General features: G+C 39.0%; 1 protein-coding gene across 1 annotated transcript; it reads right to left on the bottom strand.

Annotated features, from left to right (window-relative positions):
* Positions 1-13,353: 13,353 nt before the first annotated feature.
* Positions 13,354-24,912, bottom strand: LOC117819123 (myogenesis-regulating glycosidase-like). Its single transcript, XM_034692349.1, has 6 exons — positions 24,721-24,912; positions 20,986-21,454; positions 18,353-18,884; positions 16,348-17,152; positions 16,135-16,253; positions 13,354-15,020 (listed from the first exon to the last, which is right to left on the bottom strand). Exons 2-6 carry the CDS (start codon positions 21,261-21,263, stop codon positions 14,673-14,675), a joined length of 2,082 nt encoding a protein of 693 aa, XP_034548240.1. The 5' UTR covers positions 21,264-21,454; positions 24,721-24,912; the 3' UTR covers positions 13,354-14,672.
* Between the last annotated feature and the right edge of the window lie 5 nt (positions 24,913-24,917).

The following is a 24,917-nucleotide window of genomic DNA, read 5'->3' as shown; positions in this document are numbered from 1 at the left end:
AGTTGACCAATAACAGTTCACTTCAATGCATTTGATTGCATTTTTATTGTGTTTGAATTAATAGTGTCTCCTGCAGCAGCTGCAACTGACTTCTGATGTTGTGTGATGACTAACCCTAAGACCTTTTCTGAGTTTAGCATTTAAAAAGGAAACTATAGATTTATCATGGAGCCCTGATAAGTTAGAAGAAAGACGGACATAGCATGAACAGGGATGAGAATATTGAATAGCAGTGCATTGTGAGGTAACCTGATGATTTGAATAGTCAACAAGCAGACAGAATCAGGCTGTTGTTGGACTATTTCTTAAATTAATTTCAAATCTAATTACAGATGACTTGAAAGCAGTGTTAGGTAAAGCTTTACTAAGATAATACCAACACTGAGAAGTGTTGTCCTATCCTTAAAAACTTCCATAATTGTAATTGTAATCTAACCTGTTCTACAACCAGAGGAGTTCCCCTTTGTTGGCCATTGCACAGAATGACATTTAAAAGCACTGCTGCGTTAATTTCACTTTTATAAGCAAAGGCTACGTCCACTTCTTGTGTGGAAAATAATATATAGTGTAGTTCTAGTTTTCCAGCTTGTGACAGAACATTGTCAAGATGTCATGTTTAAAAACAAATATTTTTCTAAATTGTTTTGTTTTTCCATTTTCTTCCTACAGAAGCATTTTAAATGCATTTTATTTTCTCTGTTTTTCTCATGATAGCGAGAAAAATAAGTCGTTATCTCAAGAAAGCAAAGCTTGTTATCTCGATATCTCGACTTATTATTCTTGTGATAATGGGATCATTTATCTCATTTTATCCAGAGAACAAAGATTGTTTTTTGTGTCTTTGATCTTTGAAATGTCTAGCGACAAAATATCTTTATATTCAAGGTTGCAAAATTTTCTTAACAATGTTTGTAAAAAAGACATATGATTAAAGAAACTGATAACATTTCCTATCACCTGAAGTTATTTGGTAACCATGTGTATAAATGTGCTCCTTTTATGTTTAGTACAGAAGCCCTAAAGAACATGATTCAATACATTTCATTTTCTCAGTTTCCTCTTCTTATTTTTCTCATTATCTCGAGGAAAACATGCATGTTATCTTCGGATAACGTGAAAAATAAGTAGTGATCTTGAGAAAACAAGTGAAATTAACTCATTATCTCAAGAAAACAGAGAAAATTATTTAAGGCTGCTGTACTTTCTTCAGATTTAAGTGATAGTTATCAGAAACTTGACTTCTCATTCAAAGCAAAATAAGTCTGTAGTCTTAGAATATTTGTTTAATTTAAAACATCTAGGCACATGCAAATCAATGTAAAGTACATGATTCTTGAAGAAACTCCCTGATTGTTGTTCTGAACTTTATATAAGGTTCATTCTTTACTGTAGCTGGACCTGTGATGGTGTATACAGTTTTTGACATTGCCTAAAAGGGATGTTGTTCTCTTTATTAATTACTTCTAAGTAATTATCATTCAGCTGAAAAATTGATGATTTACTCGTCACGATTTACGATTCATGTCACTGAAGGAATCATGATTCCACATATTAATTTCAGTCTGACTGGTGGTGTAGAACAATAGCCCCCCCTATAGTAGACGTTTGTTGGTTCATTCATAAATCCTTCAGCTGCAGTGCAGTCTTAGAGAGTGAGGCAAGGAACAGAAATGTCTCTCTCTTAGAGTTGTATGTGGAACTCAGAAAGTGAAATCTTACTTGTAAATAAATATCCATGACAAGTTGACCAATAACAGTTCACTTCAATGCATTTGATTGCATTTTTATTGTGTTTGAATTAATAGTGTCTCCTGCAGCAGCTGCAACTGACTTCTGATGTTGTGTGATGACTAACCCTAAGACCTTTTCTAAATTAGCATTTAATAAGGAAACTATAGATTTATCATGGAGCCCTGATAAGTTAGGAGAAAGATAAAACGGACACAGCACGAACAGGGATGAGAATATTGAATAGCAGTGCATTGTGAGGTAACCTGATGATTTGAATAGTCAACAAGCAGACAGAATCAGGCTGTTGTTGGTTCTCTCAGTTTCCCCCTGGAAATGGTGATTTCTAAATGCAATGCCAGGGTACATTTTGCATGTATTAATGCAAAATCTGGAATAGTCTTATCTAAACAAATCAAGTTTAAACAAATCTTAAATAAACAAATTAGGACTCCTTACTCAAGAACAGCACATCTTGCAGCCAACTTTATAACTCTGAAGCTGTGAGGAACTTTCAGCTTCCAGGGGCCTCCTGTGGGCAAAGAAGTACAAAGGTGTACATCTTATGGCTTTGCTGATCTTGCCCTCTACATGCCAAAAGTCTCATCTTGCAGTCTTTTAGCATTTAAATGTATCACTCTTTGGAATATTTATTGTAGAAAATGTTCTTGTTTGTTCTCATTAAGAGGCATCAGTATTGATTTCAATTGTTTTCACAACCAGTTAAAAAATCCTCACAGTGTCTGAAAGCATATCAGCACATGCTCTTCATCCATGGTTATGAAAATAACCATTATTCAAAAATCTACATACAATACTGTTTTGAATTCTCTGTCAAAACAAGTAAGACCATACTCACACCAGAGACCATGTGACTCTAACGACTCACAGCTGACCCATCATCCTAGACTGTCAGGAACTAGGCTAGCGACTACCAGGAGGTACTGAACGACTGTCAGGTGATAGGAGAACAACTGCCAGGAACTAGACTAAAGACCCTACTTAGGACCCTTGTGACTCCTGGACACACCCACGACTGTTAGTGGCTTATATCTTCAAGCTCTTCCCCAGTCTGGTCAGAACTGAAGAAGCCTTTCGGAGGAGAGATGAAACGTCTTCAATAATTTCTACCAGTCCATTTGCCTTACAGATCAAGCTTTGAATCTTCATTTTGATTATCTTACTTTTACAGCTGCTGCATTTTTCCACATTTCATAGAGGATGAGAGGAGCTGATATGATGTAAACAGATTTCATTAGTTACTGCAGAGGTCATCCCAACTCACCAACTTTTTTTGTGTGCAGTTGTTGTCATCTTAAACAATGTGGTACATTATCATACTTAAAAAAAACTGATGGTGCACTAGTCAGAGATTCTGTGGTGATGTTTCAAACGCCTTAACATGATGACTCTCTCTTATACTGATAGACAGAGAGAGGTCAGAGTAAGGTTCAGAGTTGTTGCTGTATCAAGATGACATTTGATAGTGCAGTTTGTCTTTTTTCTCCAAGGGTGAACAGCAGAACATGTTGATGAGTACTTGTTTCAGGGGGTGGGAAAGGAGCAGCATATTGAGCTTCATTGCTATGTCAAAATAGTCATAGGTGAGTGTGAAGGTGGAGACGCTGAGTCTTATATTTTATTTTGTCATAGTTTCAGAACAAAGTGAACAATGTGTGCAAAGGCTCTCGATCAAACACACATTTTATAAGAAATGATGGCCACTCAAATACAAATACAGTCTACATCTACAATACAACATGTATATACAGAAGAGCTTGTCTATTTAAAATCTACACCTAATAAATGCACTATGATACACTATGATAATAGGCAGTGCCGGTTCTAGACCAATTTTATGGGGGGGCAGGCTGGGGCCATCGATGTTGTCAGAGGGACACATTCAGTTTTAGGTTCACTTTTACAGGGGCACTGGCCCCTGTTGACCCCAGAGTATGTAGACCTGTGTCTTGGTACACAGCAACAAACATGTAGCTATGTGGCTATGCTAACTAGCGCTAGCACTTTTCCATGAAAAATAAAAATCATCCACTAGATCTTCAAATCTGCAGACATGGGGAGTAAAACCGACCTTTATGTTTATTAAGACAGCCTACAACTGGCATGCCTCCCTCCTAAGCTCCTTGTTAGCACACGTGTGCAGGTAATGAAAAACGGATGAGGAGTTGAATTGTATTTTATACAGTCTATGGGCTGAACAAGCTGACGTAACAAAAACACGGAAGTCTGAAACGGCTCGTTTCAGCACACATTCACAGAAAGGTGTAGAAATCAGAAGAGGGGCAGAATGGATTTTTTTCATTTTCAGGGGGGTTTGTAGACATGCCAGGGAAACATATTTCAGAGAACCATTAAAAAGTCGATTTTGCATGATATGTCACCTTTAAGTATTTTCTGATTCTGATATTTTGTGCCTTAGGTCAGGAACTCAGACGGTGCCTCATATTAACACTATAGCATTTACAGTTATATAATTGAGCTGGTTGATCTTTATAGTATTTGGTGTGTCTACTGAACATTTCAAAGTTTACTGATAACCTAAGTTATCATACAGTGTCATTTCTTTATCAAATTCTGAGTCATTTTACCCAACTATAACAGCAGAAGCACAGTAGAAGGCCACAAGAAGCTTCTCCTCCAGATTGTTTCTCCTGAGCACCCTCAGGAAGTGGAGTCGCTGCTGGGTCTTCTTTACCATCGCCGTGGTGTTAGCAGACCAGGTGACGTTGTCTGTGATGTGGACGCCCAGGAATTTGAAGGAGTGGACCCTTTCAACGCAGGCCCCACTGATGATCAGTGGAGCCGGGTCCATGCTGCCTTTTTGGAAGTCCATGATGAGTTCTTTTGTTTTTGTGGTGTTCAGTGAGAGGTTGTTCACAGAACACCACGCCGAAAGTTTTCCAACTTCATCTTCAATGAGCTGAAGTTTTTTCAGAGTTTATGGGAAAAGCAGTAAAAAGGGAGTTGCAATAATCTATACCGCTGGTGATAGAAGCATAAGTTAAGGTTTCAGTATCCTTCTTTGACAAAAACAGGCCTGACTTTGCTAATCTTTATGAGATGAAATAAAGAGACCTTCTTAAAATGATTTGTTATATTCCAATCAGACTCTAAAACACTCTCTTTGTACACTTTGTAACTGTTGTTGTTCACAAGACACAAAAAGTTTAACTTTAAACCACAGAGACAGAGAGAAGCTGCAGCCACACTTCCAAGCAAGACCTATTCACAAAACTGTGCAGTTTGCAGCCCGAAAAAGTCATTGACAATAGATCTAAATGGGCTCCCATTAAAGGGCACTCTAAAAATCAAGGAAGAACACAAAGAGAAATGAAGACATTATTCATTAAAAAGTGATGCTGAAAGTAATAAACGTTTTCCTTATTTAAATAAATGGCTCTAAATCTATATCTAATTTTTTCATCCAAAACTACAAGCAGTGCAAAGTCAGTGACACACTTATTAACTATGCTTGCTTGTGGTCTCTAAGTACATATTTGACAGACCAAAAACAACAAAACATTTATGTCTACAGGTGATGAAACTTCTGCAGAAAGTTTAAGTTCAAAAACTGGACAAATATGTTGTTTAGATGAAAGCAAACAGTGAAAGAAACTTCAACATACGATAACCAGTTTTTCTACCTGTAATTACAACTAAACCGCCAACAGTAAAATAAAGTCAAATAAAATTCAGATAAAATCCAGGAAGGCTCTGCGATAAAAGTATGTTTTACAAAGGGATTTAAAAGAGCTCACTGTGATAGATAAATAAAGATAGTGTCAAAATTTAAGATATATACAAATGTTGCAAATGGTGTAAATAGTAGTAGTTATTAGTTAGGCAGTATTATAAATTCAAGGTGGACCCCAATAAATTTTTCCAAGGGTTAACATTAGGGGCCTTAGGTGTTCAATTCTTCAAGCCGGAATGAGTGGTATTCTGGGAAGAGGGAGAGAAACAGGTTTGGCAAAGACTTTGTTAACTTTCCCAAAGCAGAACAAAGTTGAAAGAGTCAGGAGGTGTTGGTCCAAAACATGTGACCTGTAACCCCCCCCCCCCCCCCCCAAACACCAGTGAGAGGCCCTGTGAGTAGCAAGGTATTAAGAAATTTGGAGTAGAACCAGTAATATCTTCTTTTAACAAACGATGATGTAGCAATCAGAGCATATTTTCAATCTGCTAACAAAGATAATTTCAGACTTGTATTTCTTGTATTTACCTACATGAGTGTGACTGGGATTATTTACCCACGTTCCCTGGGTGCGGAGGGGGCTTGGTGTTGAAATGGAGCTGTCAAGTATTTAAAGAGGACAGAGAGGTTAGAGTATAAAAAGCAGCGTTTGGAGGAGTTGTCGTTCTTACCTTCTTTTTCCTCTGACGCTGCTTTTTTTGGTCTTTGTTCATGATGCAGCTTTATGGAGCTCTGGTTCTGTTGGTCACTCTGTCTACAGGTAAGATCAACTTGTGCATGCTAAATGCACTTCAGCTTGACATTGCAACACAAATAATGAAAGGTATTATTGCTAAAATGTGAGCAGGATAAGCGTCTTAAAGTGACAGTAGTGTGATTCTGTTGCTTTCTTTTCCTTCATTGTTTTGAATAAAGCAAATTAATTCAATTCCTCTGTGCTTTAAAGTGAAAATTTCTAAAACTGTTCAGAATAAAAAATTATGCTACCACACATGACAGTATTCTGTATTTCTGTATAGCATGTGGGCTCAAGTGCTACACCTGTGGACCAACCACTCCAATCTGCTCAGTTGCCTTGGATTGTCCTCCTGGAACTGACCGTTGTTTCTCCAACAATGTGTTCGGTATGATTTTGTTCCACTTCATATGTTTTTAAATATAATATGAAGCATTTATGCATAATTCTGAACAATAGGCCTGGCAGGTTTTACTGTTTTACTCATTCTTTGATTTCATATCTTGCAGGTGTCATCACCAAAGGCTGCATATTCAAAGATGGCTGTATAACCCCTTTAACATGCTGCGAGGGGGACAACTGTAACAGTGCAACACCCTCTGGTCCACAGATCTTGCCACCTGGCCTTGGATCCCTTTTCCCCTTTGGTTCTGGTGTCTGCATTGTACCTTCTTGTTCCCTTGTTATCCTCCTGCTTGTGTCCACGGCCCTCATCCTTTTTCTCTGAACCTCAGGAACATTTAACAGCATCAGAACTACTTTATCTCTGTGCATTCCTGCTTCTGGAAGATGCACAAGGAAAAAATAAAAACTTCAGTGCTTCAAATTACCAGTGATTTATTCTTACATGAAAAAACTAAATGCACACTTTTAACAATCATGTGGATATCAATAAGTTTGTTAAGGATTCACTTTGCAAACCAAATTCAGAGTTTAGAGACTTCTTATTGTCTTGTCTATTTTGAAAATATTCAAAGTGCAGGACTCACTCTTACTATTTCAAAGTCATTGAAAGTGAGAATCTTTAGTGATATCTAGCCCTCAGGTTATAGATTGAAACACTGCTTTGACCACCCCTCCTTTAGCCTTAGCTCCAGATGTGACAGAAGCCTTTGACCTGCTGATGTTTCTAATGGTGTGTTGTGTCTTTGTATGTTATTTGTTTTTAACCTTTGTAAAGCACTTTGACTGAAAGCGCTCTATAAATAAATTATTATTATTATTATTATTATTATTATTATTATTATTATTATTATTATTATTATTATCCTCCACTTTTCTAATGTTCTAATGTCAAAATTGTCTATCATTAAAAATTCTTTAGCACACAAATAAACAGCACTCTTTACTTCTTTGTCTTCCAACTGGTGCATTTTTGGCGGCCACTCTCTAAATACAAAAACACATATGGCTGTCACTTATCTGTTTGTTTGTTCGTTCTGTGCAACTGTTGAAACAGCAGTGCAAGATGAAGTCCTCTGTAAAAAGAGACCAGCTTCTTATATGGACATAAAAGGCTCATTTGAAAAGAACAAAAATATCACAATATTTATATCAAGGTTACAATACACTATTTAAATGTACTTATGAATATCGTATTCCATTGTTACTGTTCTGCTACTAATCTTGTAATTCCCTAAAAACACAGTTTTGATTCATCAGAGTCTAAAAAGTCAATAGAGGGTTGAAATGTGGAGGGATGTCAACCACATTTAAGGACAAAAACCAACATATTTTATAACCTAATTAGATGCCAAAAGCTAAATCACAACAGCTTATGTAGGTTTTTAAAAGCTAAAGTTAATATCTTGGTCGACCTTTAGCCTGCTAACATGACCTTCTGCTAGCTCACACCACAGTTAGTTTCCTGTCTTACCCTGTAGAACTATCAAACGGTATTATTACCTTGACCTTTAGCTGTGTAGAACTTGTGGTGTTTATTTAATCTATCACTAGAATATCATAGATGCTACAGTTGCTAATGAGCTGTCAAATATGTTGTTTATATCACCTGATGTCACTTGGATTTCCACGCTTTGTTTTCTTTGCTTTTTTGTGATCAATAAGGAAGTGGTAACAAGTTAAACATGGGTCAGATTGTCCTCTATTGAGCTCTGTGCAACCAACCAGGAACACGGCAGCAATGTAACTCGATTTTAGTTTTTCGTCTGGAGCATAAGATCAGTGGAAATGACCACAATGTGACTCTGGAGAATACAGCAGCAAGCCATGCTTTAACCAAGTGAGATTCTGACATTTTTTTCAGAATCTGAGTGAAACAGTGAAGTGAAACATGCAGTGTCTGTAGATACTTAATACATCCTTTTTATCTACAAAAAAGTATCTGTTGTAGTGGCTTATATATGGTTGAGAACCAAAGCTGACACACACAAAATATCTCTAACTATCTGACTGAACATGTTGACAAGGCCTTTATTTGTCAGTTAAAGACACTAAAGTGAGATGAGGATATGTGACTGACACCATCCGACAGGGAAGTAGGGATAATTAGAGGAGTTAAACCAAATGGCTTGTATCTGTGAGGTTGATGCATTTTCACAAAATAACAAAACAGTGAGCTGCTCTGGGGGAGTTACAAACCACAGTCAGAGCCTTCACTTTGGCTCATTGTGGCTGATGTGAAAGTCTAAACAGGAGCGTATACCATACGCATACCAGGGTTAACTTATAGGGAGGCTGGAACCACAATGCCTTGCAGTTGGCCTGTGGTTCTAAGTTTGACTTTGCTGCTCATTTCTTTCTCATGCATAGTAGTTACAGTGAAGAAGTCACTGGAAATGGAATGCTTTATCCCCAAGCTTCTATGTGAAGTTGTTTTAGAACAGAAAACCAGGCCAGAATGGAGAGAATTCTAGAAATCAAACGAATAATTTGTCTCTTGTGAGGAAATTTAAGCTGGTTATGAAAAACACTGAAATTTATATGCACGTCTCGTTATGAATTAAAAAAGCAAACAAGATCATCAGCATGAAGAGCCTCTATTTCTGTACATTTATTTGCCTTTAATGACAGGACAGCTGAAGAGAGACAGGAAATGTGGGGAGTACAGAACAGGGGAAGACATGCAGCAAATGGTCGACCGACCAGGGGTCGAACCGGCGACCTCTGCGACGAGGACTATAGCCCCTATATGTGGGACGCTTAGACCGCTAGGCCACCAGCGCCCCTGTAAATTTATTTTTAATGTCTGAAACCACTGATAGATGTCAGACCAAGTGAGTAGCTGTTTGCTTATACAGCTTCTTCACACATTCAACCATCGGCAAGGACTTTCAATGCAATGATGCATGCAGATCTGTTGTCAAGAAACACTTTACACATATAAAGGACAGAATCAGCAAAGACTACTTTGTTCAACACAAATTGAATGTTCCTCACAAGAGCTTTAAAATGAAAAATTTGAGGATTTTTATTGATACAGATCGCTTTTGATCAAAAGTTCTAGTAGAAATGTAAAATCTAATGTAGTGGAGACTGATTGTGCCCATCTAAAGGCTCATTTTGCAAGATTGCACGTTCAGCCTGTCACAAGATCGATGTACATGGCGACATAACCAGGTGTTGAGAAGCTTAGCTGCAAGAGACAACTGGTGAATTCAGGATGTAACTAGTAAAATAGTGCAGCCATTCAGTCTGTCCTCCAAAGAAAGATGCAATAGAGGCAGGCCCTTGCGCAGGCACGAGCCAGGCCACCTAAAGAGAGCTTATGCTTGGGAGATGCAGGTAGATTTTGGAGGACAACTTGTTGTTCTGCAGGAGATACTTTGCACCAACCTTAGGCCTGACAGTGTTGTGGTCTGCGAGTCAGAGACTAGTATATTTTCTTGAACCAACAGTTCCTTTGGAGGACTCTGTGGAGGAAGGGTATGAAAGGAGAAAGCCTAGATATGCTGAAGTTGGCAGAGAAGCCGTCTCTGCTTTTCTCTTTTCTTTTTCCCTTTTTGACTGTTGGTATGATAGGTGGTGAGAGGTGATATGGAGGGGGTGTCTCAAGGATGCTAGAACTTATAGTTGAGCTTCTCCAAGATGTTGTGGACCTAACTACATGAAACAACAGTGAAGAGAAGTGCCTGCTTGATATCCCCAGTGACTCTTGCAGCCCACCTATGTGCATCTAACTCCATGTTTTCAATGTGGAGAACATTAGGGGCATGTGGTAGGTTACATTACTTTTCAGTAGAGCGTAGAGTGTAATCAGGTGGGTTTCTGACACATTTCTATTATGTCTTTTTCAATAGAGCAAATGTACCTTGTGTTTATTTTAATAGTGAGTTTAAGCACCCCAACATGTTAGCCATATTAGCCTTACTAATAGCTACAATAGTATGGCATTAGAATGAATAAATGAGCAAGTTAAGTAGTATTGAACCAGATTTATCTCTTTCTTGCAGACTTTCTGAAAGGATGAACTATTAAGAAAATAAATTAACCAAAAATATTTATCATCACATGCTGTAAAATAGAAAATAAATGGTCATAGGTGTTCCTGTATAATCAGTGGAGATACAATCTGCTATTACAGATTATTTATTTTTAACTTTATATATATATGCCAATCAAAATAGCACTACTGTAACTACATGGCTGTAGTTACAGTAGAACTTACTCTCCTCTTAAAAGGGAGGGGGCTTGGTGCAGAAATGAAACTGTCACAAAGAAGACAGAGAAGTTAGAGTATAAAAGGCAGTGTTTGAATATGTTGGCATTCTTCCTACAGTTCTCCTCTGACACAGTTAGTTAAAAGTCAGTTTAATTCAAGATGCAGCTTTATGGCGCTCTGGTCCTGTTTGGGACTCTGTACACAGGTAAGAGTAATCTAAATAATGTGTTAAGTAATTCATTTACAAAAGCCAAAAAAGAGAGAGTAAAAATAGAGTGTAAGCGCTGTCTTAATCTGTTTGTGCATTGTATTTGTATTTTCATAAAATAATTAGTTACCTTCACTGATAAATCTACTGTGGATGAAAATAAGATTTCCTAAAACTTTTCGGAATTAAAACTGAAGTTGTAATAACTCCTTAAAGAATAACCTTTAGATTTTAGCACTTAACAGCTTGCTTTATTCCTTACAGCATGTGGACTGTCCTGCTACACCTGTGGACAAGACGATCCATCCTGCTTAACTCCCTTGGTTTGTCCATTAGGACAGGATCGTTGTGTCTCCAGTAATTTGCTCGGTAGGATTTTTTTCCACTTCACAGGTTTTGATATTTAACATGAAGCATTGCAGACACTGCTGCACTTAAGTCCTGGAGGCTGACTCCCACCCAGTATATAATGCATTTCAGCTTCTCTCATCTGGATGGAGGTATAAAGTACCAGCCTGCACAACCAAGCAATATAAAAACAGCTTTGTCTTTAATACAGCACTGAAACTGTAGAAACAATGGTATTATTGATTAACTATTGATGCATCTTTTATCTTGTTTTTTACTGAAGGCACATTTTAACTTTTTTTTATTCATCATGATTTTATTGACTAATGGTAAATTTTATTCTATCTTGTTTTTATTGACTTTGTTCTTATTGATTTCTTGCAGGTGTTGTCACCAAGGGCTGCATGCTCAAAGATGTCTGTATAACCCCTTTAATATGCTGCGAGGGGGACTTCTGTAACAGTGACAAACCCACTGGTTCTGGTGTCAAACCCACTGGTTCCACTTGTTCCCTTGTCTTCCTGTTAGTTTACACAGCCATCGTCACTCTCTTTCTCTGAAGCTCTGGAAAATCAACAGCATACAAATTATTTTATTTCTATGCTTTCCTGTTTTCTGATTATGTTTGTACAATGCAGGAAAAAAATAAAATTCAAAGTTGCAAGTTACTACTAGTAATTGATTTTTTGTACTCCTGATTGCTCTACATTTAATATTGCTATTTACCGCAAATACCAGCCTTCTCATGAGGCCCTCAACTTCACCTAAAGCTTGCAAAACACTGCTACCTGGAGTTCACTCGGTTTTCACATTCTGAATTTTATTTATTAATCAAATAAGACAACAGTTCAAAACATTATTCAAATGCAAAATTGACTGTCTGGTAGAATTACAAAACTATATGACATAACATAACATATCTATTGAATGATTTATTAGTTATCTACTTGGACCTGAACAAACCTGAACTGTGAAAGAAAGTATAACTTTAGTTATTAAGTTAAATACTCTTCAGTACTGACTAGAACACATCTATCCTGTGTTAGCTGCTTTACACTGGCTCCCCATAAAATCTAGAAAATAATTTAAAATCCTTCCTCTGATCTACAAAGCTCTTAATGATCAGGCACCTTCATATCTTAAAGAGCTCATAGAGCCATATTACACCTCTAAACCACTACGCTCCCAGCATGCAGGCCTACTCGTCTTACCTAAGGTCTCTGAAAGTATTATGGGAGGTAGAGCCTTCAGCTAACAGGCATCTCTCTTTTGGAATCCTCTACCAGTCAGGGTCCAGGAGGCAGACACCCTCTCTACTTTTAAGAGTAGGCTTCAAACTTTCTTTTTTGATATAGCTCATAGTTAGAGCTGGCTCAGGTCTTTGTAAATAATATAAGTTTGATGCTTGTGTAAGCTGATATCCAACTAGTTAATGAGTTAGATATGTTGTCTATTACTGAAAATAATGCCTGTTGCCCCTCGTGTATAGCAACTTTTCTCTTTTTTTTTAATATCCTGATTAATCAGGGACAAATTATGTGATAAAAAATGTGAGATTTACTCATAAACTATTAAGAAACAGCAATAACATTTTCAAATTGATTCAAACTTCTAATCTTGAGCATGATATCAGGGAAAATGGCTGCAGTGTGAATATAGCATATTTGATAATACTGTATTAAACCATGTAAAACCAAGTGGATGTCTGACCTTTTTGATGTCTGATGTCAGCTCATTACATAAAGCATCAATTGGAACATGTAATGTCTATATGGATACACAGCGCTGGCATAGGAAAGATCTTCACTCATGAAGAATTTTTAGAATATCCGTTTCGGCAGTCTACCTTTGGTTGAGTCGGCAAAAAATGACATAACAAAAAAAAAACAAATACCTTACTGTACACGACTACAAGGCTGGTGAGATTTGAGAATATATAACTTTAGCGCCATCTGGTGATACTATCAAGAATGAAAGAAAGCGACAGACTAAAAATGTACAGCAACATTATTTAATTGATACATCAAAACCAAACAACTGGATGACATGACCAAAGCTGTTACAAATTATACATTTAAAAAACATGACTGATTCTAGCTTACGTCATAGGTTTATTTTCAAGCAAGGTGTTCAGACGGCTCAGCCTGTAGTGTGCTTTACTCTCATGCCAGTAATCACTGTGTAGGAGCAGACAGACATATATTCAGATGGCTCGTGTCTCATTTTAGAATTAAACTACACCTTAACAGTATTTTAAAGGTGCAAAGCATCAGCTATATCACTGTCTTTGTATCTGTGCTAGATCAGCTGATAAGGCAAATTAAGACACAAGGCAGAAATGGATGGCACTTTAAACATGTCATCATAGCACACAAGACTTCTTTTATGAGGCAAATCAGTAGCATAAGAGAGTTAATTCTACATCTTATGGATCAACAGAATTCCAGCATAGCAAATGTATTCCTTTAAATCTACCCTGAGCTGTGACTTTACTGTGCAGATGTGTAAAAGCTTACAGCAGTAGATAAGAGTTCGGCAAGGAAAATGACAGGATGGCACTACAGGCTAAGGAATGTTAAAATAAAGAGGCTGTTGACCATGAAAGCAGCCCAAATTTAAAACCGGCGTTACATTAATATACTGTACATTCACTAGAATATTAACCACAAATCTAAAAAAGGTTAACAAATATAAACAGCAAGCAAACAACAAATGACATAAGAGTCATTGTCAGTGCAAAGCAGATCAATGCATTGAACTTTAACATAGTCAGGTACTTCAAAGATTTTCTGTGATTCAGCAGTTTGCCATGGTGAGATAAGGTTCGGCATGCCCTCTGAGTGCATATGTATTGCCAGTTTGTTGCCCAACCCCATCAAGCATCAATGAGGACACATATTGGTTATTTTTTCTAGCTATGGGGAGAAAATTTGTTATCTAAACATTTACTCGGTGGAATACTGCGGTGACGATACAATCAGATCGGTTTTGCTATTCGCTGTGGAAGGCACATGAGGATGATGATCTTTTTAAGGATGGAACAAGAGAATCAGACGTGAAAACAAGTTTCGCCCTAATTCTTTGGACGGCCGGTTAAAATCTGCAGGCACTAGTTTATAAGTACATAAAGGTTCAGCAGGTCAGACGAGACATGAGGTTAATGTTTAAAATCACATTCTGCTTTGGCAGCAGATTCCTAGTGGTCATTTCCCTTTAAAAAAGCAAAAACGCCCCTCCATTTCTTGGCACATGTGCTCATAAGGATGTACATGAGGATAAAGTATGGGTGTGCATGTTGGTGTAGCTATCAAGTGTCTTAGTGAACCCATGTAAAGAAAGCTATCTCATCCAGGTCCACAGGGTAATCAGTAAGGTACATGGGGCCCTTATCAAAATGTTCCCCCTTGTAACTTCTCCATCGTCCTGCGGGCAGGTAAATATCCCTCTCCTGCTTCCCCGGCTCTAACACTGGCGCCACCATCAGGTCGTCCCCAATCAGGAACTGGGAGTCAATCTTGTATGCAGCCTCGTCTTCATTGGCAATCCACCAGAGGGGTCGTATGATTGGGTCTCCCGTGTCGAGAACCTCGCCTGCCAGCTCCAGCACCCGTGGAGCCACAAGAGTCTCATGGAGCTCTGTGAACTTCTGTGCAATCTCTACCACCTGCAGATGCAAGCAGAAAGAAGGAAATTAGGAATAAGATTAGATTGCTGTCCTCTAAAGGCTAGCCCAATTGTCCCATAAACATTTTTGAAAGAGATCTAAAAGTGTAGCAAGTTCTCTTTACTAACAGATTCCCACTACAGAGAAATTACTAAAATAGTAACAAACTTCCCAACATTAACCCCAGAAGAGAAACTGTCAGTTCTCCTGGGGGAAGGGTCAGCAGCTCCTCTGACTGTTAAATATGTGTCTACCTGTCACAGCCTGAGGGAAGCACCATCCCATAATATCTGATTTTAGGTGAAGGTTTTATGAGCATACTGCATCAAGTGAGGACATTGAAATATGCTGTATGGAGGACACCATTGTTTTAATGCGTATAAAATATGTAATATATATAATGTGTAATGAATATATATGGAATGTATGTGTATAAATCGTGTTTGCTTTGGCAACAACATGTCTTTGTTCATGGCAATAAAGCAAATTGAATTCAATTCAATTGATCTAAAAGTGTGAATATAACATTTTTAAAACATGCAAACAAAATTTGAAATTGCCATTTTAAATATCAAACCAAAAAAATGTTTAAAAAAACATATTTTTACTAGAAAGAGCACTGAGTTTATTTTTATTGGTGATCAGTTCTAGAACAAATTTTGGAGAATGATCAGTAAATACAAACATATAATTTATGTTTATACTCAAACAATGGCAAGAGTTGGGAGATTTTTTTAGGAACAAAGCTTTATTGATTTGAAGTCAGCATTTCCTATTTGCTCAAAGCACTTGTGTTTTAGTAGAAGCCAATAAAGTGCCAACAAAAACTTCAACGAATGAGAGAAGGACAGGTCTGGGGTCGTTATCTTTCCAGAAAATCACACTCCGGCTAAGAGCAGGTGATTAGGTGATTGGATAGCAACAACTTAAAGAAACAAACTGCTGGGGAGTCGTCAAATGACTTGCCATTGTTTGTGAAGCTTACATGAATAAACATCTACTTTCATCTGGACTGTGTGGGACAGTCTGAGGACATAGTTCATTGGTCCTTTAGTGGGTGAGACTGAAACTGTAACTGTTGGATAGAATTGGACCAAAACAGGGCATCACTCACCTCTTTGTCATAAGCCCATGGTGGTATAGAAAACTGCATGGCAGGCATAAAAGCAGACAGCTCCAGCCATCGTATATACAGCTCTCTGTCTGGCAGACCATTTTTGCCATCTAAAGCACCTAAAATACGAAAGAGATGTCAGGCTTTCAGAGCACAAAAATATAATATGTGTCTTTAACAGAGGTAGCTTTGACTCTGAACTTCAGACCATACCTGTGGTGCGGTTAGGGTAAGCATTCCCTCCTATCATATCAGGTAAAACAAACTGGTAGCCTAGGATGCTGATGGTCAGAACAGTGGGGATGATGGACTTGAGGCCGAGTTCATATCCCCACACAGAGTCTCGATCAATGATCCGGCTGAAGCAGGAGATGTTCTGACTCTGGTAACCCACCCTTAGCTCTGCCCGCTCACTGAACGGTATGGCCATCTCAGTGTAGCGGCGGGTGAAGGTGGAGGGGTCAGACAACGGTGTCAGGGTGCTAAACTGGCGAGGGAGGTAGCTTGTCTCTCCTGCATCAAACTTGAAGGACGTCACGTCATAGCGACTTTTGAGCATACGAAGATGTGAGGAGTACCACTCACGGGCTTCTGGGTTAGTAAAATCCAAGATTCCTCCGATGCCGTTCCACCAGCGAACCAGAGCCGGCAGCCCACCGCTCGGCTCCCGTACAAACAGTCCTTTCTCCACAGCAACACCAAAATTAATGGAGTCATAGTTAATGAAAGGATGTGTCCAGAGTGACACTTGAAACCCGTCCTCTCTGAGCTTTTCAAACATACCGCTGGCATTAGGGAACTTCTGTGGGTCAAAGTCAAACTCTCCATAATCGGCAGTGTAGCGGTCGTCCAGCTCCAGGTGGGAGCATGTGAAGCCATGTTTGGTGATGTCAGAGGCAAAGCGCAGCAGTTTCTCCTGAGTCACAGCTGTCTTGTAGAGTGCCCATGTGGACCACAAGGGTTTCTTGAACACTTCATGAGACGGGACCTTGATGGGCTTTGGGAAATACCGGCGCACCTGAACATAACACAAACATAAAGAGCAGAGACTTACTGCATGACTGTTCACATCTACATCTTTTGTTTTTGAGTTAGATGAGCATATCAAAACCATACACATATGTGTTAATGGTATCTAATTAGCTGGAAGAAGTAGCTAGCCTGGTCCTACTGGAAGTCAATACTCCTAGCAACAAATTAGTCCCAGCCGATCCTACTTTTTAGGTCCCGATACCGATATCTATGCCTGGGCTTTGGTATCTGCCGATACCGATACTAGCCGATCTGATCCCAGTATTGATTTAACAATCTCTATTCCTTAATGTAAGGATAGAATGATGTTTTGGCAACTTCAGGCTTTTCTGACTCAAAAGGAGCGTGACATGCACCTAATCTGCGGAGCCTCTGTAGTTATCTTCCATCATGGTCTGCCAGGCAAAATGCACAGACCAGCCAGCGTTGATGATGTAGGAGACGCACATGGCTGTTGTAAACAGAAAAGCATAGAACTGAGGTGAACAGATCTGCCATATGGATCGGCACTATATATCGGCCCCTTGTCACCGATATCCAATCTAGCTTTTTGAGTCCGATCTAGCCGATATCTGATACCAGGATCGGAACGGTGCATCCCTAGTGTTAACCATAGACAGTATAAATAATGGACGTAGTATCCGTGACGTCACCCATCTGTTCCTGAGCGCTGTTTTGAAGCCAATCGTTGGCAGGAGCCATGTTGGTAATGCTGAACTCAATCTAACAGCTGTCGAGCTAGTGTGAGGTAAAGTCATGTCCTTAAATGGGCAAAACTTGTAATCTTAATATCTTCTGGACCGTCATGTTAGAAAAAGATGTATCCCTCGTACAGTGTGATAGAGAAATGATCAACTCAGACCAAAACCGTTTTTCGTACCAGGCTGTAAACATGTTTATAATTGCTGTAAAGATCTACTTTTTTGAATTGTTGTCTATGTGGTTTCCGGTGTTTTTGCAGCCAGCCTCAAGCGAACACTCAATGAACTGCAGTTTATAACACTTACACATGGGCTTCATATTTTAAGACCGGAGGTTGCCGCTTGATGTCAACATTCCTTGAGTTCCTAATAAGAAAGTTTTTGTGTTGCGTTTGTTTCCCTTGCTGTACCGAAAATGTATCGAACCGGGATCTAAACACCAGAATCCAAGTTAAGTGACTTTTTCTCCTTACACCCATACTTACCATGTATTTGTGAATAGAGGTAACATCCGACCCCACACACACTCTATAGCTGAGTTCAGGAAAGGCAGGCTGACCCTCAGGTGGTCTGAAGGGAGAGTCCTCGTATCGGGCCTGGAACCTGAGAGTCCTGTCCTTCTCTGACCAGCCCAGATGAAACGGTACTGTGTCATTAATCTTGATGGCAGTGGCATTAGAAGACAGCCAATAGCGCTCCAAGAATCCCCCAAAAGCTTTACGATTCGAGTACACATCGCTGGTGATGAAGGGCTGTGGTTCCTCCTCACCCTGGGTCTTGATTGGCCAGTATTGTGTGGCTGTCTCCGCCCCTCCATACCAATGTGAGTCATTGTAGGCCATGGCATGCTCCACCAACTGCTTTTCTTGGAGCTCCTCCCAGCGAACACGGTAACACATCACTGTGTCCTTTAGTCGAACCGTTTGGATAAAGAAGTTTAGTTTGCCAGAATCTGACTGAGTGCAGCTCAGAATATTCCCCTCCTTTGAGCAGGAGTCCAGATCCAGAGTTCCAGATCTAGAACAGAGAGGAACTGAGTGTCAGTGAACTTTTTACAAGCAACACAAACCAAACTCTTTATATTAGAAAGAAGTCAGATTTCTGTGTTGCTCAAATTAGATCAAGCCTAACAAAATTATTTGAAACGACAGTAAAACTTTAACAGACATGAAGTGCGTAACCATTCAGAGCAAGTACAGACACAGTTCTCTGACTAATCCTGTCGATGTGCACTCCACAGATGTAGGACAGACTCAATTCCCTGAGGGTATAATCGGGTGTCTGTCTCATCTGGCTTTCCATTATGCACCCACACATGATGGACAAGCAGATATGTGGTACAGCTCAGCACACACATAGAGGAACAACTGTGCGAGGTCAAAATGTATTCAAAGAGTTTTTGTTAGCAAAGATAACTGAATGTAAGTTTCACAGGCCAAGCTTATGTGAGAAAACTGCACTGGACAGAACTCACAGACCTGCATCAACTATCATAGTCTAACATGTTAAATTTTACATTAAAGTAACATTAAAGTGAAAATACATATATTTATTTACTCATTAGAGACACACACAGTATACATAGACAAACTGAACAGTTATCTAATGCAAGTATCATAGTGTTAGTAGCAGATGCTAATCTGCAAACCCCGTCCCCAACCTCTGTTACTTGTTGAATAAATCCACCTTTAATCCTGATGTTCAGTGGTTATGTTGCAAGTAACCGTTTAAGGTAATGGGAAAGCAGATTGACTTAGTTTTCTTAGAGTGTAGTGTCAAACAAGAGGCGTCAAGGCAAGCTGATAAGTATGTTCTCAGTTAGCTTATCTGCAACAGCACACAGGTTTTATCTGATACATAGGCATCTGTGTCGTCTGCGTACATCTGAAGACCTATACCAGAGCATATGTCTGTTTTGTCATTAGCCTGAAAAGGATGTGCCCTAAAGCAGTTACTTGGGGAACTAGCTCGACTCTTCTCATCTGTTGTCCTTAAATGATGGAATGAATTGTCCAACTCCATTCAATCTGTAGAGTCCCTCTCTACTTTCAAAAGACAGCTAATGACCCAGCTCTTTAGGAAATACTTTGCACTTAGCTAGACTGTTCTCCACTGTTGTCCCCAGTGGCAGATCATGTCGTCCAGCTACAGTTGACTCGCACTGTCCTGCTCTACTCTGGGAGTCTGTGTTCAGCTCTGGAGTGACCCAGCACTTGGTACTTTGGTAATAATTGTGGTGATGACAAGTTAATTGTTGATGATGATAATGGAAGGTCTTAAATGGTTTGGTTGCTTGCATTGTAGATGTTCCTTATTTTACCATAAATAAATAAATCCTTATTTACTTTGTGCATTGCCTTTACACTGCTTGGCATTACCTGCATCCAAATGGACTTGAAGCACTTTGTTACTCTTACTGATCTTGTTTCCTCTTGTCTAGATCTTTGCTTGTGTTGTTCTTGTTCTCGTATGTACGTCACTTTGGATAAAAGCGTCTGCTAAATGACATTGTCACATTGTAACATTGTAACTGTCTCCTTCAAGTTTTTAAAAAGCAGACTTGGTGTTATTGATCATAACACACTGAGGACTAAAGACCTTACTCTTTCAAAGGTCATTTCCTTAATTTTGTCCACAGTGTTGTTTTTAAAGTGTTTTTTACTCTGTTGCTTTTCATTTGTTTTGTAGCACTTTGAGATTTGCTTCAAATGTAGAGTGCGTGATAATTAAAATATATTATTATTTTTTGTTATTATTATCTTTTTTTTTTATTATTGTTCACAACATTTCAAACATGAGTGAAACTATGGCAGAGACCATTTTAAGAAATTAAACATTAAAAGATTTGAAATTAAAATGGCATGATTAAGTGTTGAATGCCTTTGTTTTAAGTTTGAGGCACTTTCCAATAGAAAAAAAACTTGAAACCCTCTACTACAAGATTTTGGAATGAGTCTTTTCAGCTTTATCGACTGATTTTATTATAACGTATAATGACACTATCTTTGTTTGTTTTTTTGAATATAGCTTTTTTATATGCGTATCAGTCAAAGTAGTTTTTTTATAAACTTATAGATTCAATTGGGACAAGAAAAAAAAATCTGTTTAGTGAACCCACCTGAAAGCCATGCTAAAGAGGATGGCCCCTGCCTGGTTGCGAATGATGAATCCGTCTTTATTGAGGTCCAACAGCTCAGCCTTCAGTAGATGTGCTTTACGAAGGGAGGCTGAGTAGTAGCACCAGGCAACCACAGCAGCCAGCACCAACACACAGCCCAACATACCTGCTATGACCAGAGGGCGGCCTTCATTAGCCAGTTTCTTCTTCAGGGGAGAGCCACCAGCTTCTCCAGGCAACTGCTGCTCCCCGGGAGCCACCGGGACAATTTGATACATGCTGAAGACTTCAGGTAGTGAGATGTGTATGGCACAGCTGTAGAGGACTTGAAGGCACCAACGTCAGTGTTGGTGAAAATGTGGTGTACTCTGTATATCTTCTTGAGGCGGTAAAAAGGAAGTTTACTGGGCGTCTACCTTCCTATCTTTAGTATGGTCTCCATTTCTGAATGAGGGCTGATTTGTTCAACCTGCAAGAGAGACAGAACAACAACATTCAGTTGAAGAATAGCACAACATGCAAAAGCACACAAACACTTAGCAATATATAGTAAAAACGGAGCAACAATTAAATGGGTCATTGACATGACGTGCATATTTTTGTGTCCGAATCCATTATTTTCTTTTGAAACAATTTGTTGTTTTTAAGACATACATCAATTGATTCTATAAAATCTGCTTATTTTGAATACAATTTCAGTACATTCAAATATTGAGACTTATTTTATTTTTAAGTATCTCAAACCCTGAAAATGTCAGGTGGCGCAACCGTCCAAGCAAGTGAACTGACTTAAAACACTATACAAAATGTATTTTTAATAATAATAATAATTCAAATTAAAACAGCATGGCATGGTTTCACATATAAGAGCTTTGAAATAAACATAAATTCATGAATATCAATAGTTTAAAGGCACCTAAGGTTATTTAAAAAAAACATCTCAGGCCACAGCAAAGACCATGACAGGAGCTCTGAAGCTGGAGACCGGGAGAGGGCCAATGAACTGAATCTGTTTTTTAATAGGTTTGATTCTGGCCCTAATCCCTCCCCCACCCATCTGAGCACCCACCAGCCAGTGCTCCAGTCACGCCACCCTAGCCCTCTTCCACCCCCCCCTCCCCTCCTCCTCTCCAGCCCTGCCCTCTCCATCTCTGCTAACCAGGTGAGAAGTGAGCTGAAGAAGATCAAGCCAAAGAAAGCTACAGGTCCAGATGGCATCAGCTCCAGACTCCTGAAGGCCTGTGCAGACCAGCTCTGTGAGGTGTTTCTGCACATCTTCAAACTGAGCCTGAGTCTGGAGAGGGTGCCGTCTCTGTGGAAAACTTCCTGCGTGGTTCCAGTCCCAAAGACCCCGCACCCCAGGGAGCCCAACCACTTCAGACCTGTGGCCCTCACCTCTCACCTGATGAAGACCATGGAGAGGATCATCCTCAAATACCTCCACCCACTGGTGAGCACAAACATGGACCCCCTGCAGTTTGCTTACAAGCCGGACATTGGAGTAGATGATGCTGTCATCTACCTGTTTCACAGATCCCTGTCCCACCTGGAGAACCCTGGCTGCACCTCCTTACCAACCTTATCATGCAATAACTTACCTATCTATTTATCAGATAGAAGTGTACATAGTGTGTATATATCTGTAATAGTTGCCATATTTTATTTTAATTTTACTTTATTTTATTTTATTTTATTTTATTCTATTTTATTTTGTTTTATTTTGTTTTATTTTACCCTTGTCATTGCTATTATTACTGTTATTATATTTTTTAACTATGTTAGTACATTGTTGTATTCCCCTGTCCCGTGTTGTAAGCTGCTGTAACAAAAGAAATTTCCCCCGACCGGTGACAAATAAAGTATATCTTATCATATCTTATCTTAAAAACTTTTGTCCAGCAATTTGCATGTTCTCAAATGTGAGGGTGGCACCACCGCACTCATGGACCTTTTATTTTGAAAGTAAGTAGTTATAATGGACTTCAACATATTAAATCATTCAGAGGACGCTACTAATAATAAAAGGTTTGTAGATGTCTCTTAAATAATAATAGAAAAGCTTTTATCAACTTATAGGTGGACAGTAACACTTTCCATGTCAGGTGGTACAACCAACCTAAAACTGTAAAAAATATATTTCATACCTGGCCAATAGAATGCAAAAATCCTAAAATATTGTAAATCAAAAATACACCCACAAAATACAAATGTGTAAAGCACTGTAACCACTCTAAGAGATACTTCCTAAAACTTTCAGTTAGAATAAATGATAGGTAAGTAAATACATTTTGACAAATATCTGGTTTGCGCCACCTGACATTTTTTGGGTGTTCAAGTTAAGAAAGGGTAAAAAAATATATATATTTAAACACTTAAAAAAATGTAATGTGTTCAAACAAGCCTTGTTAGAACACATTATTCCAGACACAAAAATATGCATTGCAACCATTCTGGAAATACTTAAAAAAAAAACTTTTTTGAGGCTTATTTGTTAATGACCCATATACACTTTGTTCAGTAAAGCAACTAAATAATCAATTCACAAACATGGAAATCAAATTCAATGTTCAGGTAATATTTTTGGATATAACATCTAGTGTGGGCTTTGTAAAGCCTTTTATCACACCAGGGGAACCTGTGCTTTTGATCACACTAACAGTCTGTGGAGACCAGGATTATAAATAGCTTCTGAGATTTAATCACTGCACTGTCATGATGAAAGACAACATCTACACAAATATGTGCTAATCAAATCAGCTAACAGATTTCCCAAACGTGCAGCTATATTTGTACTCTAACGCCACCCTGTGTTTTCAACTGCGGTAAAGTCCAGCAGATGCAGCAGAGGGAGCCCAGAAGCTTTCATCAGGTAAATGGCAGGACGCCAGGCCATGTAGCCAAATAGGTACCGATGGTAACAGCATCAGGGACACCAGAAAAAGTCTATGACCACAGAAAGCACAGACACTATGTCAGCACGGTTAAATTATATCTATCTCCCAGGTAAGATCACCTAAGACTGGAGTAAATAGTAGAGTTGTGGCCCTCAAATAACTGTGCTGCAGCAAACCTAGGGTTTTGAGATAAAGCACACAGGCTAATCCTCCACAACAGAGCCCTGTTTAGTCTAACAACAGGTATCGTTTTTATTTCAATCTGATGACTGTAGGTAGCAATGCAGTAGGGAAAAGGGGAAGTCCTGCAGATGCAATCTCTGCAAAACTACAGAAAAGCTGACTCCATGTTAGAGGACATACTGCTGTGACCAGAAATTGTTGTAAGGTTATAGGTTACACTTGTGTTATATAACCATCGTGAGTTTATAAACACAGGCGCGTTTCTTCATAGCTTATTACTTTGTGTTTACATTGTTTGTTAAAAAAGAAAAACTTCAACTGAGCACTGAAACATTCTATTGAATTCCCTGAAATGATCACGGTAGGCACAAACATGGCCTCCAGATGCATGAGTACCAAGGTGACTTATGACTAATTGACCGATCAAATATTTCCAGTGCCAGTGATCGATTTAACCAACAAGCAGTAGTCGAGCAGGCTGCTGACGCTGTGGGACATTTCAGTCACTGGAAGGGCTGGTTGTCACGAGCCGGGTTTGAACACGATCATGTTCTTATTAAAAACAGAACGCCATGTATGTCAACACCACACAGAAGTCAGAACATAAATAAAACACTTTCTCTTAACGCGCTGGGAATACAAAAGAGTGTTGTCTTACCTCTGCATTTACTCTCTCAGGGGGTCAGTGTAAACAGCTGTGAGCACAGTAGTGTACTGCGCAGCCGCACAGAAGTTTGAAGTTCCGTGGTCGCCCACACTGACGAAGAAGCGGAAGCGGATTCGTCCACACACCTGTCACTCACACGCTGACGTCATCCGGGTGGCTCCTGGGAAATGTAGTGTCAGAAATATTCT

This window comes from Notolabrus celidotus, chromosome 9 (genome assembly GCF_009762535.1).
Source record: "Notolabrus celidotus isolate fNotCel1 chromosome 9, fNotCel1.pri, whole genome shotgun sequence".
Taxonomy (NCBI): Eukaryota; Metazoa; Chordata; class Actinopteri; order Labriformes; family Labridae; genus Notolabrus; species Notolabrus celidotus.
This window is presented reverse-complemented; position numbering and strand designations above follow the sequence as displayed.

Excerpts from the sequence above, each read along its gene's own strand:
- LOC117819123 (XM_034692349.1), bottom strand. The coding sequence starts at position 21,263 with ATGTATCAAATTGTCCCGGTGGCTCCCGGGGAGCAGCAGTTGCCTGGA. Across the intron at positions 18,885-20,985 it reads CTCTTTAGCATGGCTTTCAG|ATCTGGAACTCTGGATCTGG; the intron begins GTGGGTTCACTA and ends TCTCTGTTCTAG. Across the intron at positions 15,021-16,134 it reads CATGGGCTTATGACAAAGAG|GTGGTAGAGATTGCACAGAA; the intron begins GTGAGTGATGCC and ends TTGCATCTGCAG.